The sequence below is a fragment of the Anabrus simplex genome, chromosome X (genome assembly GCF_040414725.1).
Source record: "Anabrus simplex isolate iqAnaSimp1 chromosome X, ASM4041472v1, whole genome shotgun sequence".
Classification (NCBI taxonomy): domain Eukaryota; kingdom Metazoa; phylum Arthropoda; class Insecta; order Orthoptera; family Tettigoniidae; genus Anabrus; species Anabrus simplex.
In genome coordinates this window covers 151,299,027-151,316,772 of record NC_090279.1, presented here as the reverse complement: position 1 = coordinate 151,316,772, position 17,746 = coordinate 151,299,027, and the positions used below count along the sequence as shown (strand labels likewise).

The 17,746-nt window shown below is 41.0% G+C and overlaps 1 protein-coding gene across 2 annotated transcripts in view; it reads right to left on the bottom strand.

Annotated features, from left to right (window-relative positions):
• Positions 1–17,746, bottom strand: part of LOC136886350 (endoglucanase E-4) — a 386,731-nt gene that overhangs the window by 33,513 nt on the left and 335,472 nt on the right. For both annotated transcript variants that reach the window (XR_011019100.1, XM_067159089.2), the window contains exons 3-5: positions 14,829–14,924; positions 4,600–4,782; positions 1,417–1,594 (exon numbers count right to left, since the gene is read on the bottom strand). Coding sequence is in view for 1 of the 2 variants with exons in the window: in XM_067159089.2 (XP_067015190.1) it covers positions 1,417–1,594; positions 4,600–4,782; positions 14,829–14,924 (457 nt within the window). In the remaining variant the exon portion in view is untranslated. The remainder of the gene's footprint in view (positions 1–1,416; positions 1,595–4,599; positions 4,783–14,828; positions 14,925–17,746) is intronic.

Sequence of the window (17,746 nt, the reverse complement as noted above, 5' to 3'; positions counted from 1 at the left end):
TTTTGCAAATAATTTGGAGTTATTTGTAGTTCTTCCATATACTCTCTAATTTCCTTAATCCATCCTACTTGTTGCTTCGAATTCCAGAGTTTCTCTATTATTTTTCTTGGTAATCTGGTTTCTGGTGTCCTCATAATGTGACCAAAGTCAAAGAGATCCTCTTCTTCCTCTTCTTCCGTACAGTATCTGTGATGGGCTCTAGTTCCCTATATACCACTTCATTTGGCACTATCCACCATTGTCCATCTTTATGATATTTTTTATTTATGCATATTCTAGATATTCTTCTCTCTACTTTTAGGATTTTGTCGTTTGTGTTTCTCTGAGTGACTTCAAAAAGAGTTTCACTTCCGTATGTCACCTCTGGCTGAACCACCGTCTTGTAATGTTTTAATTTTGTTTTGATCGAGAAACATTTTTTATTGCATGTAGACCATGTTAATTTTTTTAGCTTTTATCATTTTATTAGTTCCTTCTTGTCATGCAGGTTTCTCGTCCAAATTGTATATAATAATAATTTCTCCAAGGTATTTAAATTCTTTCACTATTTTTTTTATATTTTTATTTGCAAATTGACCACTTAGGACCATGTTACATTTTTTTTCTTTGTCTGAACTTTCCTCTCTGAAATTTTCTCCACATTTTTGTAGAGTTCATTGTTGTTCCAAAGTTTTTTATTATTATTATTATTATTATTATTATTATTATTATTATTATTATTATTATTATTATTATTATTATTATTATTATTATTCTCATTATTATTATTATTATTATTATTATTATTATTCTCATTATTATTATTATTATTATTATTATTATTATTATTATTATTTTCTGTTGATTAGGCCTACTGAGACAATGGGGCTTGTATCTTCTCATCACGCCAGATTTCTTTCCTCCATCCATATTAGTCTGCTGGTCCCTGTGTTCTTCCTATTAGTAAGTGACGGAAAAATTTCCCACTGGATGGCTTGCTGAACTCATGCAGGATCCCCAATTCTTCCAGATCCGACTTGACTGAAAAGATCCACTTGTTCCGGGATGCCTTCCCTCCACCTGCCACAGCAAAGATCCTGCTGGCAAATATGCAGAGGTGCATGTGGATTAGGTGCCCATAGGAGGTCAGGCGCCTTTTTCTTATACACATGATGATATCTTCCTGATAATATTATTACCATTTTCCATTATTCTCACTTCACTTTGCACACAGGTGTTGCTCCAACTGAAATATGAAATAAACTGCATTATGAGACAAAGACAGAACCGGCAGACCCCCCCGGCTCCCCTCCCAACCGTACAGCTCTCCGCTTAGTCATTCTCAGCTGCCACTCCAGTACCAAGATAAGTGGATGACCCAGTATATAGGCTACAGCATATTGTCAATTTCTTTTTTTTTTTTTTCTGGGTACTTACTCATAAAACTCCGCTGCACCTTTGATGGTCTCGTGGTAGAGTCCACGGTACTGGTTGGCAAAGCGATACAGTTCCCTGGCGTGTTTCAGACAGAGGGCAGAGTACTCGGGGTTTTCGTGTCTGAACACTATGGAGACTGCCGCAAGAGATGCTGCTGTCTCTCCAGCAAGATCTGAACCTGGAATGTAAAGTATTGATGATGTAAGAAATTGTGCGACTGATGAAATTTAAAGATCATGGACCTGCTATTCCTGACAACGGCCAATGTATCAAAGAATTTATTTATTTATCCATGTCCAAAATCATGACAATATATTTACAACTACTCTATTTACACTTTGTCTCTCCAGTATTCAACTGAATGCAAGGATTAATGCACCCTAGATAAAGTAGTAAAAGACAACAGCGGTCACATGTGATTACCAGGAGAAAGATCTCTTCAAATCAAACATCAAGTTGCACCCTTGTCTGTTCTATTGCACTCTTTGCTACCAAGTGCAACAACACAAATCAATCTCTTGGTAGAAATAGCCAACAAAACAGGTTTGAGAATATTCACAGAAAAAACTAAATTTATTACAAACATCAAGAACGCTCGAAAATTTTTGGCAACAGATATTGGTCCAGTAGAAAGAGTAACGAAATTCAAATATCTGCAAGAAATAATTCAAGAAAATAGTTTAGACAAATATGAAGTAGAAGAAAGGGTACACAAGATGGAAAGAGCATATGATATCACAAAGAAATTTTATAACAAAAAGTGTCTATCTAAAAATCTTAAAATATGGCACTATACTACAGTGATGAAACCATAATACCTATATGCAAGTGAATGCCTGCTACTAAACTATAGATTAGATAAACCTGAGGTACGGTATTAGAAAGGAGAATCATGAGAAAAATCTTAGGCCCTGTGAAAAAACAGAAATATGGAAATTAAGATCTAACGATGAAATATACAGGAACTTAGAAAACATAACAGAAACCATAAGAAAAAGGAGATTGCAATTTTTTGGACATTTTTACAGAATGGATGATTCCAAATTAACAAAAAGGATTTTCAAGTAGGCCTACCTTTGGGACAAAAAGGCAACAACTAGCTGGATTCAAAAAGCAAAGAAAGATTTAGAAAGAAATAATATAAGAGAAGAAGAAACTACGGACAGAGAGATTTTTAGAAAGAGGGTAGTAAGTATGGAAGGATTCCAAGGAAGACCGAACAAGAAACCTGTGCGAAGTGGTCCGAGGACAGAAAGAAACAGCATAGTGAAAGGATGAAAGAACATTCGAAGGAACAGAAGAGAAAAAAACAAAGTATGAAAAACTGAATTGAAATTGGCACGTGGTCCTTAGCAGGCCTCATCGGAAATAACAACAACAACAACAACAACAACAACAATAATAATAATAAATAATAATAATGTTTCTGGCTTTATGTCCTACTAACTACTTTTGATGGTTTCCAGTGCCGGAATTTTTTCCCACATAAGTTCTTTTACGTGCCAGTGAATCTACCACTGCGGGGCTGACTTATTTGAGCACCTGCAAATACCATCGGACTGAGCCAGGATCGAACCTGTCAAGTTGGAGTCAAAATACCAGCGCCTCAACTGTCTGAGCCACTCAGCCCGGCTGTCAATTTAGAACAGGCCCTCTCAGGGTGCATGCACCGATGTATCACGCAGCGCAAGGTGCAAAAGACGACTTCGCTAGATTGACCAGAGTGCAGACCCCTACTCCTTGATTCTGAGCAATAGCGCTGTCTTTCTCTTTCCCTACGCCTGTCTCGCTCCCTCCACCTGTCTTCCCCTTCCTCACTTATTCTGCAGCGCTCCATTATCTGAGTAGAGTTGAGCCGAGCTTAACCGAGCCACCTAGAGACAAAATGCTGGTCCAAAGCTCCAAACAAAGCCAAGTCGGACCAATGCACAGTGCGCAGATCGATCGATCATATTATCGATTCAATTCAGATTACATTTCCATTCAGTTGGCAGTATTACCGGAACCGGGAGATTTCCCTCCTTACTCCTCACCCCGTACAAAGAAATATCGCTAAAAGGTGCGAGGACTATAGTATCCCCAGTGGCCTTACGAGTAATTAACTCAGCGGTACAAAATACCGCTCCGTCAGCCAACGTTTTAAACTACATTTCTCAAGATCGCTTTGGAAAAATAAATGTAACAAGGATATTCTATTTGACACTAGTTTTCATTAGTCTTAATAATAATAATAATAATAATAATAATAATAATAATAATAATAATAATAATAATAATAATTTGAGATCAATGGTATTTGGTTAGAGAGAAGAGAGTTCTCCAACAAAATTATCTTTACACTGAAATGTTTAGACAGACAGACAGACAGACAGACAGACTGTTACAGGAAGTGAAAGTTGGGTGGACTCAGGATTACAAAGTACATATTTTCTGCGCACTTTTTAGCGATAGATGTCTGTACGGGTTTGAGGAGTAAAGAGGGAGCCCTCCCGGTTCCGTTAATACTGCCAACTGAATGGAAATGAAATCTGAGTTGAATCGATAATATGATCGATCGATATGAATTTTCTAAACCTTTGTTATCTTAAGCAAACAACTGTGTCACACACACTTTATATAACATTTCTCGATGCGAATCTTAGTCCTAGAGTATATTCTATAGTTTGGTTTGCTGTGTAAATAACCACGGCCGACTGGATCCCTGGCTGCGCTCGTAAGGAGCTCTCTAGAGCGACGCATCAAGTCGGCCGTGAAATAACAGTACTAGTACGTAAAGTGTACGCCAGATGTCGCACAGCGATGCATAAGCGATTCATAGTTTGTGTTTCAAAGTTTGCCAGTACGAATCTCGAATATTGCCGAGGTCGACCGCTTCATCACTAAGGTGATTTATCGCTAAAAAGTGCGCAGACAATACCAGACATTAAGACAGAGTGTGAATGATTGCTGGTGCAAACTGGTGGGAACAATGGCAGTAGGATAATCAGAATGAGGAGATAGAGGCTAAGTTAGGAATGACAATGATGGATGAGACTGCAAATAAATCAGCTTTAGTGGTTAGGTTATGTGAGGCGAAATGACAAAGTTATGTTACAGAGGTATTTCTGAACGTGAAAGCAAGATGAATCATTTACAGCAATCTTCAAGAAGTGCTTGAATAATATCAAGATATTAAAAAATTACCTGGATGTTGAGCATCAATCTTGTAGGCCGGCCTTGACATGTTGAGGTCCTCGGGTCGTCCCCAGAACTTGTGATCTAGCGCAAAATCTCCCACCTGACCATACAGCTCGTTAGGACTGACGTGACACTTGATGAAGTAGTCGGAGGCCCACTTGATGGCGCTCAGACCAGCTTTCAGTTGACCTGTTAACAAAGAGCACATCCTTAATACAAAGCTGGTCACTAAAATGACATCATCATGTAAACAAGAGCTGTCAGAACTTATATTATAATTTTTACCAACTTTTGTCTGGTGGTATACAATTTCTAATCACTAGATTTCATACCAAAAGCCTAGAGTCAAGTCCAAACCTTTCCGCAGTGTTCATATGGAGGAGGGTATACGGTGCTGTTGATGGTGGTTCGTCCGTCGGATGGAGACGTAAAGCTTTGAACAGACCTCTTAGTGTTATTCGACAGGCGTAGGCTACGTGCCGACACCGGGTTTCACCCTCTCCCTACCTCAACATCCTACATCCAGACGCGCGGGTCGCCCGTGGGCTTAGAATAGAAAGGCCTGCACCAGGCGAGCCGAACATGTCCTCGGACACTCCTGACATAACTACAATAAAAGCCGTACGGTAAGGTAAGTAAGGCTGGGATTGCAAACCAACCGCACACAATCTTAATAATTACTGTGGCGACTACTGTGTTGCACGTCATCATTACAATGCACACTAGCGGATAAACCTCAGGGGGCCGATGACCTTCGATGTTAGGCCCCTTAAAACAACAAGCAGCATCATAAAGCTCACGTCACTGTCTTCGTAATGTGCAGGCCGTACTGTACCTCCGATGACGTCACACAAAGAGGCGAACCGTTTCCTCCGTCCGACCCGTGTAATGCAAGGACGTGATGCGTCTGTATCTTTTGTAATTATGAAATATTTACAAATGTTGTATTAATATTACAGGTGAAATAACTAAAACCTGTAATCGTAAAGTAAGGTCTATGTAATTTTACGAGAAGTAGGTTTGAAGTGCGATCTACGCGGTCAAAGCTTCTGTGTTTTACTCGTCAATGTACCCAACAAATAATTATTATGCATTAATACAAATATGGAGACAACAAAACTGCAATAATAAACTTTACTTCCATACCTCTAGATGGCCATAAATACAGTAGCTTTCTTGCTTTTTTTGTTGTTGTTGTTGTTGACAGCTTCTGGCAGTATCCTTCGACTACTTCCTTGAGACCCTTTCTTCTATGCAAACATTTGTATCATATTTTATTTAGGAAAAGCCCATGTTTTCCCAAATATTAATGTACTGATCATCCAGATCTATTAGTTACTTCCCACATTCACGGAAACTGCCGAGGAATGGTTCTTACTCGCATTAATTTTTGGGAGAAAAGGCAGCACGTATTCAACATTACGAACCCAAGAAATAACCATATGTAGGTTCCATTGGTTACTGCCCATTTTTATAATTGTTCTGTATCAACAATAAAAAGCTCTGCTGTAAATCTGTGAAACAAGAAAGTCAAAAGCAGAACTCATCATCAGCTCTGGAAAATGAGTGAAACATACACCTTTATTCCTCGTAATAGGTATTTTTTCGGTTGGGATTTTCGTTTTTCGTAAAGGTAACCTGCCCCCATACGAAGAAAATGAAAACATTAATGTCTATTTACTTGTATAGTTGTATTTTCGCCGTGGTACGCACAAGTTCTCAGCGTTGTGGCAAATGCAAACTTTCGCACACTGCATTTAAATTTGTACCACAGTATATTTCCACAAAAACGTGTTATACGATAACAATTAAATGAATAAATTACACGAGAAGTATTACGTCCCTCGAATTTACATTATCTACCACGTGAAGATACCATGCCTAACCTAAACTATGAGGACTCATTATCTTAATAATAGCTGTTTACGTAAATCCTGATGGGATTTAAAGAAAAAACATCCAATATACTTCAATATAAATTTTTGTCTCTCAACGGTCACAATTATCCTAAGAATGCCCCCAATCCTTATGGATTACATTCACAAGTACAACTTGTAACATTCACTTAGCTCGCCTCAATCGATCAGCTGATTGGCTTGGCGCGCTTTCTACAGTACGGCCTGTATATTACGAAGGCAGTGCTCACGTTTTGCAACTTTTTAAAAACAAAAGCGTATCAAAATCCGCAAGGTTCTGGCACCGCCTTCTTGATTCGTATAGTTCGTTCCCCATCGTTCCCAAATTTGAAGAAAGAAAGAAAATATAGAATTTAGAAACCAGCTGATGTTCTTCGAAGATAAAGTCAGAAGTTACTTCCCATATCTGAACATAAATGCTTATGGCTGGGTAAGAATTTAACTTTTTTCATCTGAAGTTAGTGCACTTTCCTTGGTAGAAGAAGAATTTGCAGAGCTCGAGAAGTTAAAACACCAAAGAGACGATATGGACAAATTCTGGACTTAACTTCAAGATCAATCAATACTGATCTGCATTTAGGGCAGTCGCCCAGGTGGCAGATTCCCTATCTGTTGCTTTCCTAGCCTTTTCCTAAACGATTTCAAAGAAATTGGAAATTTATTGAACGTCTCCCTTGGTAAGTTATTTCAATCCCTAACTCCCCTTCCTATAAATGAATATTTGCCCCAGTTTGTCCTCTTGAATTCCAACTTTGTCTTCATATTGTGATCTTTCCTACTTTTATAAACGCCATTCAAACTTATTCGTCTACTAATGTCATTCTATGCCATCTCTCCGCTGACAGCTCGGAACATACCACTTAGTCGAGCAGCTCTTCTTCTTTCTCTCAATTCTTCCCAACCCAAACTTTGCAACATTTTTGTAACGCTACTCTTTTGTCGGAAATCATCCAGAACAAATCGAGCTGCTTTTCTTTGGATTTTTTCCAGTTCTTGAATCAGGTAATCCTGGTGAGGGTCCCATACACTGGAACCATACTCTAGTTGGGGTCTTACCAGAGACTTATATGCCCTCTCCTTTGCATCCTTACTACAACCCCTAAACACCCTCATAACCATGTGCAGAGATCTGTACCCTTTATTTACAATCATATTTATGTGATTACCCCAATGAAGATCTTTCCTTATATTAACACCTAGATACTTACAATGATCCCCAAAAGGAACTTTCACCCCATCAACGCGGTAATTAAAACTGAGAGGACTTTTCCTATTTGTGAAACTCACAACCTGACTTTTAACCCCGTTTATCAACATACCATTGCCTACTGTCCATCTCACAACATTTTCGAGGTCACGTTGCAGTTGCTCACAATCTTGTAACTTATTTATTACTCTGTACAGAATAACATCATCTGCAAAAGGCCTTACCTCTGATTCCACTCCTTTACTCATATCATTTATATATATAAGAAAACATAAAGGTCCGCTAATACTGCCTTGAGGAATTCCCCTCTTAATTATTACAGGGTCAGATAAAGCTTCACCTACTCTAATTCTCTGAGATCTATTTTCTAGAAATATAGCAACCCTTTCAGTCACTCTTTTGTCTAGTCCAATTGCACTCATGATGATTTTCCGGATCAGGCCAAACGGGCTCTTACGATTTTGTTGCCGTTTTCGACAGCGTATTGTTGAAGCCGGCGTTTCTGTAGTCACCAACATCATAATAGTTAAACGTGGCGGTTTAAATGTGCTGGCCGGGGTAGTGGCTAAGACGGTTAAGGTGCTTTCCTTCTGACCTCAACTTGGAAGGTTCGATCCTGGGTCAGTCCTGTGGGTTTTGAAGGTGGTCAAATACGTCAGCCTCGTGTCGGTTGATTTACTGGCACTCAGTACTTAGTGGGACGTAAATCAAGATGATTATAATTCATAAGCTCGAAGTAACAGACAATAAAATGGCGAGAATGATTGCTGGTACAAGCAGGTGGGAGCAATGGCAGGAAGATACTCTGAATGAGGAGATAAAGGCTAAATTAGGAATGAACTCGACTGATGAAGCGGTACATAAATTAGTTTCGGCGGTGCGGTCATATGAGATGAATGGAGGAGAATAAGTTATCTAGGAGAACAACGGACCTTTTTTTTTACAATTGTGTATTATGTCGCACCGACACAGATAGGTCTTATGGCGACGATGGGAGAGGAAAAGCCTATGAGGTGGAACGAAGCGGCCGTGGCCTTAATTATGGTACAGCTTCACCATTTGCTTGGTGTGGAAATGGGAAAGCACGGAAAACCGTCTGCAGGGCTGCCGACAGTGAGGCTCCAACTCACTATCTCCCGAATGCGAGCTAACAGCTGCGTGTCCCTAACCGCACGGCCAACTCGCTCAGTATGGACTCTCTTATGGAGGGTAAGTGAAGTAGAGGGAGACTAAGACGGCGATGATTAGACAGTCTCTAACGATTTAAAGCAAAGAGGTATAGAACTAAACCAGGCCATAGAATTAGTTACAATCAGAGGATTGTTGCGGCGATTAGTAAATTCAAAGAGGCTTGCAGACTGAACGCTGAAAGGCATAACAGTTCCGGTACATAATGAAGATGTATTATTATTATTATTATTATTATTATTATTCGACTCATTGGCTGATGGCCAGCGTTGAAGCTTTCGGTTCAGAGGGTCCCGGGTTCGATTCCCGACCGGGTCGGGGATTTTAATCGCGTCTGATTAATTCTTTAGACTCCTCTTCATATTCAGACAACACACTGCACTACCTAGCAGAAACACGTAATAGTGATCACATCCCACCATATAGGGTTGGCGTCAGGAGGGGCATTTGGTCGTAAAACAGGGCCAAATCCATATGTGCGACACAGTTCGCACCCGCGACATCACAGATATTATTATTATTATTATTATTATTATTATTATTATTATTATTATTATTATTATTATTATTATTATTATTATTATTATTTCTTCTTTCTTAATCTGTTTACCCTCCAGGGTTGGCTTTTCCCTCGGACTCTGCGAGGGATCCCACCTCTACCACCTCAAGGGCAGTGTCCTGGAGCTTCAGACTCTGGGCCGGGGGATACAACTGGGCAGGATGACCAGTGCCTCGCCCAGGCGCCCTCACCTGCTATGCTGAACAGGGGCCTTTCGGGGAATGGGAAGACGGGAAGGGATAGACAAGGAAGAGGAAAGGAAGCGGCGTGGCCTTAAGTTAGGTACCATCCCGGCATTTGCCTGGAGGAAAATTGGGAAACCACGGGAAAACACTTCCAGGATGGCTGAGGTGGGAATCGAACCCACCTCTACTCAGTTGACCTCACTAGGCTGAGTGGACCCCGTTTCAGCCTTCGTACCACTTTTCAAATTTCGTGACAGAGCCGGGAATCGAACCCGGACCTCCGGGGGTGGCAGCTAATCACACTAACCACTACACCACAGAGGCGGACATTATTATTATTATTATTATTATTATTATTATTATTATTATTATTATTATTTCCAGCTCCATGGCTAAATGGTTAGCGTGCTGGCCTTTGGTCACAGGGGTCCCGGGTTCGATTCCCGGCAGGGTCGGGAATTTTAACCTTAATTGGTTAATTCCAATGGCACGGGGGCTGGGTGTAGGTGTCGTCTTCATCATCATTTCATCCTCATCACGACGCGCAGGTCGCCTACGGGAGTCAATTCAAAAGACCTGCATCTGGCGAGCCGAACTTGTCCTCGGACACTCCCGGCACTACAAGCCATATGCCATTTCATTTCATTTCATTTCATTATTATTATTATTATTATTATTATTATTATTATTGTTGTTGTTGTTGTACCGGGCGGTACACCTCTACGACGCAAGTTCAAATCTTGCGCCAATTGAAACTTCTCTACTGGAGAAACCCGGAACTTTAACCACCGAACTAACTCTACTGGTTATCAGAAGATGTCACTGTGTGTTTTTTATTTGCTTTTGTTTTTCATTGATCGAGAAGTGGGAACATTCTCTAACAGAGGTCACTACCAAAAAAAACTATGATTATACACTTTAGTGTGAAGGAATAAACTTTCTTGAAGAAATTTTGTATTCATCAGTTGTGTCTTTACCAAATTTTGTTCTGTGGTTTGTGGGTTGGCAATATTAATCCTTTCTTTCCGCCTGTTTTGAATTTAACCAATCAGTAATTTCTGTAATATATTTTCCTCCAATCATAGCTTTCTTCTTCAAATTTCCATGTGTAATTCTTAGTCTACCAATAAAAATTGAGTGGGTGTGTCTACTCATTCCTGAAAGGTCTCGAATTTTCCACGAGGGTATAAAAACTGCTGATTTTCTTGTCTCGGGGCCACTCGTATAACATCTAACTCAGTGTGTATGAATATGTAGCAGGGGACGGGAAGCGCCTCGTTCTTCAGACAGCAGTTCTTCAACAAGGTAATGGCCTTTTAACATCTTTATTTCTTGCTAGCTCAGCAGTCTAACTCTCGGGGAGGGTTCGAAACCTTTAATATGTAACCCATCTCTTTAAAATGTAAATTCCTTTTCAGTCTATGTAAAAACTACAAATCTCTTTTACTGTAAAGCGGGGATAGAGAGTGCTTTACCCTCTCGAGCTCCCCTTCATATTTGAAATTGAGGTGACTACGTTTTCATAACCGTTTCTTCTCTTCCTTAATGTATTAAAGTTTTCTCATACGAGTCACCTCCCTAGCTTGCGATTAGCCCCTGTGTATCGGCCTAGAGCCACTTAGGTTTTAAAATGTGTATTTAGGAGTGCAAGCTCACGCTTCCAGTCCTTTCTGTACTTTGGGCCAGTAACTTAACCTGATGTTTTGTTTTCTTCATGCGAAGGCCCTGTAGGTTGGGTATTAAATACCCCTGTTTCCTTGTGTGCCTTGAGGGCAGACAGAAGTGAAGTTTGTTGTGGCCTTTGATAGGCTTGCAAAATTGAGAGCAGGTCCGCTCTTTCTGGTATTAGTAAGCGGGAGCAAGAGCTCCAGGTAATTAAGGGTTTTCTGCCCTTTGGTATTTTGTGATGGTGAGCTGAGAGCTCAAGGATTGATAAATTTGGGCCCGTAGCCCAGAATTTGTAAAAACCACTTAACTGGTGCTTTTCTTGTAAAGCGGCATTGTACCTGTTTCTCTGTTATTTCCCCTAGTGAAAACTGGTTAAATTTTTCTCTAATCTTGGACTTCTTGGTTGTGTACCTGATTTAACTTCTTGTTATTTGTTGTACGCTCAATATTCTATGTTACCATTGTTAAGTTTTGAAAATATAACACCGGGCGAGTTGGCCGTGCGCGTAGAGGCGCACGGCTGTGAGCTTGCATCCGGGAGATAGTAGGTTCGAATCCTACTATCGGCAGCCCTGAAGATGGTTTTCGTGGTTTCCCATTTTCACACCAGGCAAATGCTGGGGCTGTACCTTAATTAAGGGCAAGGCCGTTTCTTCCAAATCCTAGGCCTTTCCTATCCCATCGTCGCCGTAAGACCTATCCGTGTCGGTGCGACGTAAAGCCCTTAGCAAATATAGGCTATATATATATATATATATATATATATATAACCTTTATTGAAATTTAAATTCATCGTTCGAACTTGTAGTTAGACCCATTCCAGCCCGCACCTTCTTTCACTTCTGACTTCCACGGATAACTCCGTAACAATTATTATTATTATTATTATTATTATTATTATTATTATTATTATTATTATTATTATTATTATTATGTATGTTCCGAGCTGTCAGCGCAGAGATGGCGTGGAATGACATTAGTAGACGAATAGGTTTGAATGGCGTTTATAAAAGTAGGAAAGATCACAATATGAAGATAAAGTTGGAATTCAAGAGGACAAACTGGGGCAAATATTCATTTATAGGAAGGGGAGTTAGGGATTGGAATAACTTACCAAGGGAGATGTTCAATAAATTTCCAATTTCTTTGAAATCATTTCGGAAAAGGCTAGGAAAGCAACAGATAGGGAATCTGCCACCTGGGCGACTGCCCTAAATGCAGATCAGTATTGATTGATTGATTGATTGATTGATTGATTGATTATTATTATTATAAGTGCTGGCTGGATACATGCCAGTAAATCTATCCCATATTCGTCCAAACATTTAAAAAAAATTAACACTCACCAAGTAGACTTAAATTACGTGTATTAAGGGTGAAAAAAAAGGAAAATACATATGGTTGTTTTCCTCGTCTTTTAATGGTATGTACATTTATAAAATGTGTGTTGGTCTCGTACTGGAAATATGTTTGTTTTTATTCCTCGTAAGTGCCAATTAATGTGTGAGATAACATTCATTTGAAGGCTAGAGTATCGCCATGTTAAAAGTTTGGAAAGCACTGTTTTAGGGTAACGTTTATGTGAAACTCGTCTGGTGCTTGTTTGAGTCCTATTTGTACATTAGGTACAGAGCATTCGATGTGGATGTCAGGCAAGCGGAAACTTCACGGTCTATATTTACCACAGCATCAGGTGGGCGTAGCGTTGACACTTCACACCGTGAATACTGTTCCAGCTGATAACAGCCGGTCGACTGGAATGTCTCGTCGCTATTAATAGTCGGCTCTTCTCTTGCTGGTGGAGAACGAATTGATAGCATGGGGGAGTTCAGGATTATTATTGACAGTTTACACTTACGTCTTGCAACTCAGACTGTCAACTGAGATTCTTATGTCGTACCCAGTGTGGCTGTAAATAAAAAGACAGAGTAGGTGTAAGTACACAGATAGGTCTTATGGCGACAATGAGATAGGAAACGACTAGATATGGGAAGGAAGCGGTCAAGGCCTCAATTAATTTGCCTGGAGTGAAAATGGGGAACCACGGAAAACCATATTCAGGAATGCCGACAGTGGGGTTCTAACCCACTATCTCCCGCATTCAAGCTCACAGCTGCGCGACCCTAATCGCACGGCCAACTCGCTGGGCTTCTTAAAAGATATCGTTCGTATGAAGTATCTATATATTTTTTAAAAATTATGAAAACTAAAGTCAGCCAGTCCGGCCATTTTATCCGGTCGATTTCCTTCATTTTTTAAACTGAAAGGTATTCATGCACAGAGTTGTCATCAGGTACTATAAATCACTTAACTTCCACCTTCCTCAAATTATTTCATTTTTCAATTTTTTGTCTATTTGAAGCAATCATATCTTTGGTTTAAATTGAGGTACGGAGTTTGTTTTGGCCCAAGAACACTCAGTGGATCAATCTCTTTCATTTCAGCTCTTAACTGTTCAAAATGGTTGATTCTGAGGAAAGTTATGAGTGCACATTCAATTTGACATCTCATTTCTTCAACATTTTTTCTCATTGAAGCAATCATATCTTCCGTTCTAAGTGAGGTACGCAGTTCGAGTCTAAAATACTCAGTGGATCAAACGCTTTCTTTTGAGGTAATAATTACTTAAATTGGTAGATTCTGAGAAAAGTGATGAGTACATTTGTTCCCATGACGAAGATCTTTGAAGCACTTTTTAACAGTTCGGCGTGTAGTGTTGTTCCAAGGAACATTTAATTAAATTTCTTTGTGTGATGTATTTTCAAGTGTTTTGTTGACATAATATTACATTCTATTACCACAGCAGATCATGTGATATATTTCATTAACTCCAAACTTTGCAAATACATCCGTCAGGTTAGTAACGAACACCACCATACTTTGTACATTGCGGGCGGAGCCAGCGGGAAACTGCTAGTAAGTTTTTTTTAAAAGTAATGACATGTCTTTGCTTATTCATTCCTTTTTTTAAATGATATCATTATTTGCCATAACTCAAAACTGCCACTGCAAATCCACATTACCACAATGTTACGAGAAATTGCAAGAAAAATATTGCAGGAAAATGTAGTTTTTCAGAAATCGCAGTCAAAATATTAAAAAAGTACGATGTTTACAAATAGCGGCGAATACCAAACAGAAAGTGACGTTATAGCAACTAATGCAGCCAACCTAAGAAACACAATTTCCGTTATAACTCAAGACAAAACACAGTTTAGTAGAGCAAAGAGTTCTTGTGTTTTTGTATTATAACTGAACTAGTGCTCGCGAACGAAAAAAAAAATGGCGCGATTAAAACACTATTAAAAATACTTAAGATTCAGCAATATTAAAACCACACAAATTAAAGAAAAGGAAACTCGAGATATTATTGCGACATAAAAATGTATTTTTCACCAAAACTCTTTTCATCCTCCCGTAAAGGCAGGTTTGAGACAATGCAGGTCCACGGACGGAGATTTCTGACAGGTGTTCAATACTCGCCCATAACAAGTGGGTTACAGTATACGTACCTGATGCTTTATATGCATCCTTGTAGGAGATGAGACCCCAGGCAAGAAGTGTGGTCGTACTAGCCATGGTGAAGCCGAATTTCACGAAGTCACCCGCTAAAAACAAAGAACAACATGTACGTATTAGATAAACAGTAAGAGCAACATATCACATAAAAGAACCTCTACCGGTATCTGAAATAAATAAATAAACAGCCTGGAAGATTCTGTCATATCACTATCACTATTACTATCAGCCATATACAATCGTTTTTACGATGTGGCCTCTTTAAGTCCGAAGCAAGGTAGGTTTTCATGAGGTCTCTCCATCTGGGACGGTCTTGAGCTATGTTCTGCCAATTGATCCCAGTAATCTTACGGATGTCTTTATCCCATCTGTCCGGTGGTCTTCCCCTAGATCTCAGATGATCTTTCGGACTCCACTCAAGCACAAGCTTTGTCCACCTACCATCAGTTCTCCGAGCAAGTACGACAATAAAAAAAAAAGTTTAATTTTCCTATGAGAAAATCAAATGACCATACAGCATACGCTGAGTGGTCAAAGAATCACGGGAAGGGGTGTCCCATTAGAAAATGTGCCCTAGCTGCGGCGTAGCTGAGCAGTCTGCCACAGACACCAGTATCGTGAAGATCGCAACACGTCGCGAGTTAACCGACTATAATAATTTTGTGTGGCTATTTCTAGCCGAGTGCAGCCCTTGTAAGGCAGACCCTCCGATGAGGGTGGGCGGCATCTGCCATTTGTAGGACACTGCGCGTTATTGTGGTGGAGGATAGTGTTATGTGTGGTGTGTGAGTTGCAGGGATGTTGGGGACAGCACAAACACCCAGCCCCCGGGCTACTGGATTTAACCAATGAAGGTTAAAATCCCCGACCCGGCCAGGAATCGAACCCGGGACCCTCTGAACCGAAGGCAAGTGCGCTGACCATTCATCCAACGAGTCGGGCAGTTAACCGACTATGAACGTAGGGTGATCATCGGCGGACGGCGCGTGGGTGATAGCATTGCGGAGATTACGCGCGAATTCTGGTTTCCGAGGTCACCGGTGCCAAGGGTCGATCTTCAATATCGCAGAGAGAACGTTCCCACCCTCGTAAACCGCCGCACGGGAGGACCACAGGTGTTTAACGTTGTCTCCGCAGAACCATACTGAGCGCTCGACGCGCTAATGAGTATCAGATCACCGCCCAGTTGAATGTTGGTAGTCAGGAGCCCACTTCTACCAGAAGTGTAAGGAGGCAACTGCACCGCATAGGCTTCACCAGCCGAGAACCAACTCGTGTTCCTTTGCTGACACCTCGACACAGCGTTCAACGACATGCATGGGCCCGCGAACATCGGCATTGGGCCATGGAACAGTGGCGGCCTGTGGTATGGTCCAATGAATCCCGGTTCCCGTTGCATCGAGCTGATGGGCGCGTGAGAGTGTGGCGTATGCCCCATGAAGTTATGGATCCTGCGTGCCAACAAGGTTGTGTCCAGGCGGGAGGTGGCTCAGTTCTGGTCTGGGCGGCGTTCTCATGGTCGCAATTAGGTCACACTGTCCGGCTGCAGGGAGCGCTGACATGTACACGTTATGTGGACATTCTTTCAAACAAACCATCTGCATCCCTTTCTGTCCCTAGAATACCCTGATGGGAATGTCATTTTCAACAGGACAATGCCCCATATCACCGCTCTGTGGTGGCACACAGGTGGTTGGAGGAGTACTCGAGTGAAATTACGACCATGGATTGGCTCTCCAGATCCCCCGATCTTTATGGGATGCTGTTAATGCTCGTGCACGCTCCATGAACCCCGCACCAACTGCACAAGACTAATTGTGGGTAGCAGAGACGCGTGGGTCCAGATCCCTCCAAGAACGATTCCAACACCTTGTAGAGCCAATGCCTCACCGTACTGCTGCCGTTTTGTGGGCTCGCGGAGGAGCAACTCGTTATTATCATCACATTCAGTGTCTTCACATGACTTCCGGCCACTCAGTGTATAGAAAAAGTTACAAATGCATTTTTGTGTCGTTTCACTTCTGTAAAAACAAGTGTTCTACATATCCCATTTATGCAAAATTCAAATTTGAGACCGAGCAAATGTGTACGCAGGTTGGGTTAAGTGCCTCTCGCTTGAATTCGGGTTTTAATTTTTTAATTTGTTTTTCCAATTTGCTCCATGTCGCACTGACATAGACAGTTGTTATGGCGACGATGAGATAGGAAAGGGGAAGGAAGCGGCCGTGGTCTTAATTTAGGTACAGGCATTTGAAGCGGCCGTGGCATTTGCCTTGAGTGAAAATGGTGGTGGTGGTGGTGGTGGTGTTTGTTGTTTAAAGAGGCCTAACGGCTAGGTCATCTGCCCCTACTGGTACGAGATGTAACGAAACGATATAATTAAAATTTTAAAATATATTCACTGAATAGAATTTAAGTCCACCTCTGTGGTGTAGTGGTTAGTGTGATTAGCTGCCACCACCGGAGGCCCGGGTTCGATTCCCAACTCAGCCATCCTGGAAGTGCTTTTGCGTGGTTTCCCACTTCTAGTTCAGGGAAATGCACGGATGGTACCTAACTTAAGGCCACGGCGCTTCCTTCCTCCTTCCTTGTCTATCCCTTCCAATATTCCCATCCCCCCCGCCTCAAGGCCCCTGTTCAGCATAGCAGGTGAGGCCATCTGGGCGAGGTACTGGCCATGCTCCCCAATTTCATCCCCGACCCAGAGTCTGAAGATCCAGGACACTGTCCTTGAGGCGGTAGAGGTGGGATCCCTCGCTGAGTCCGAGGATAAAACCGACCCGGGATGGTAAACAGATAAAGAAGAAGAAGAAAACTAGAATTTAAAATAATTTGTTATGAGATTAAAACAATCAGTGAATCTAATTCACAATGCCTTATTTTCTAATAAAATTATAGAAAATATAGATTA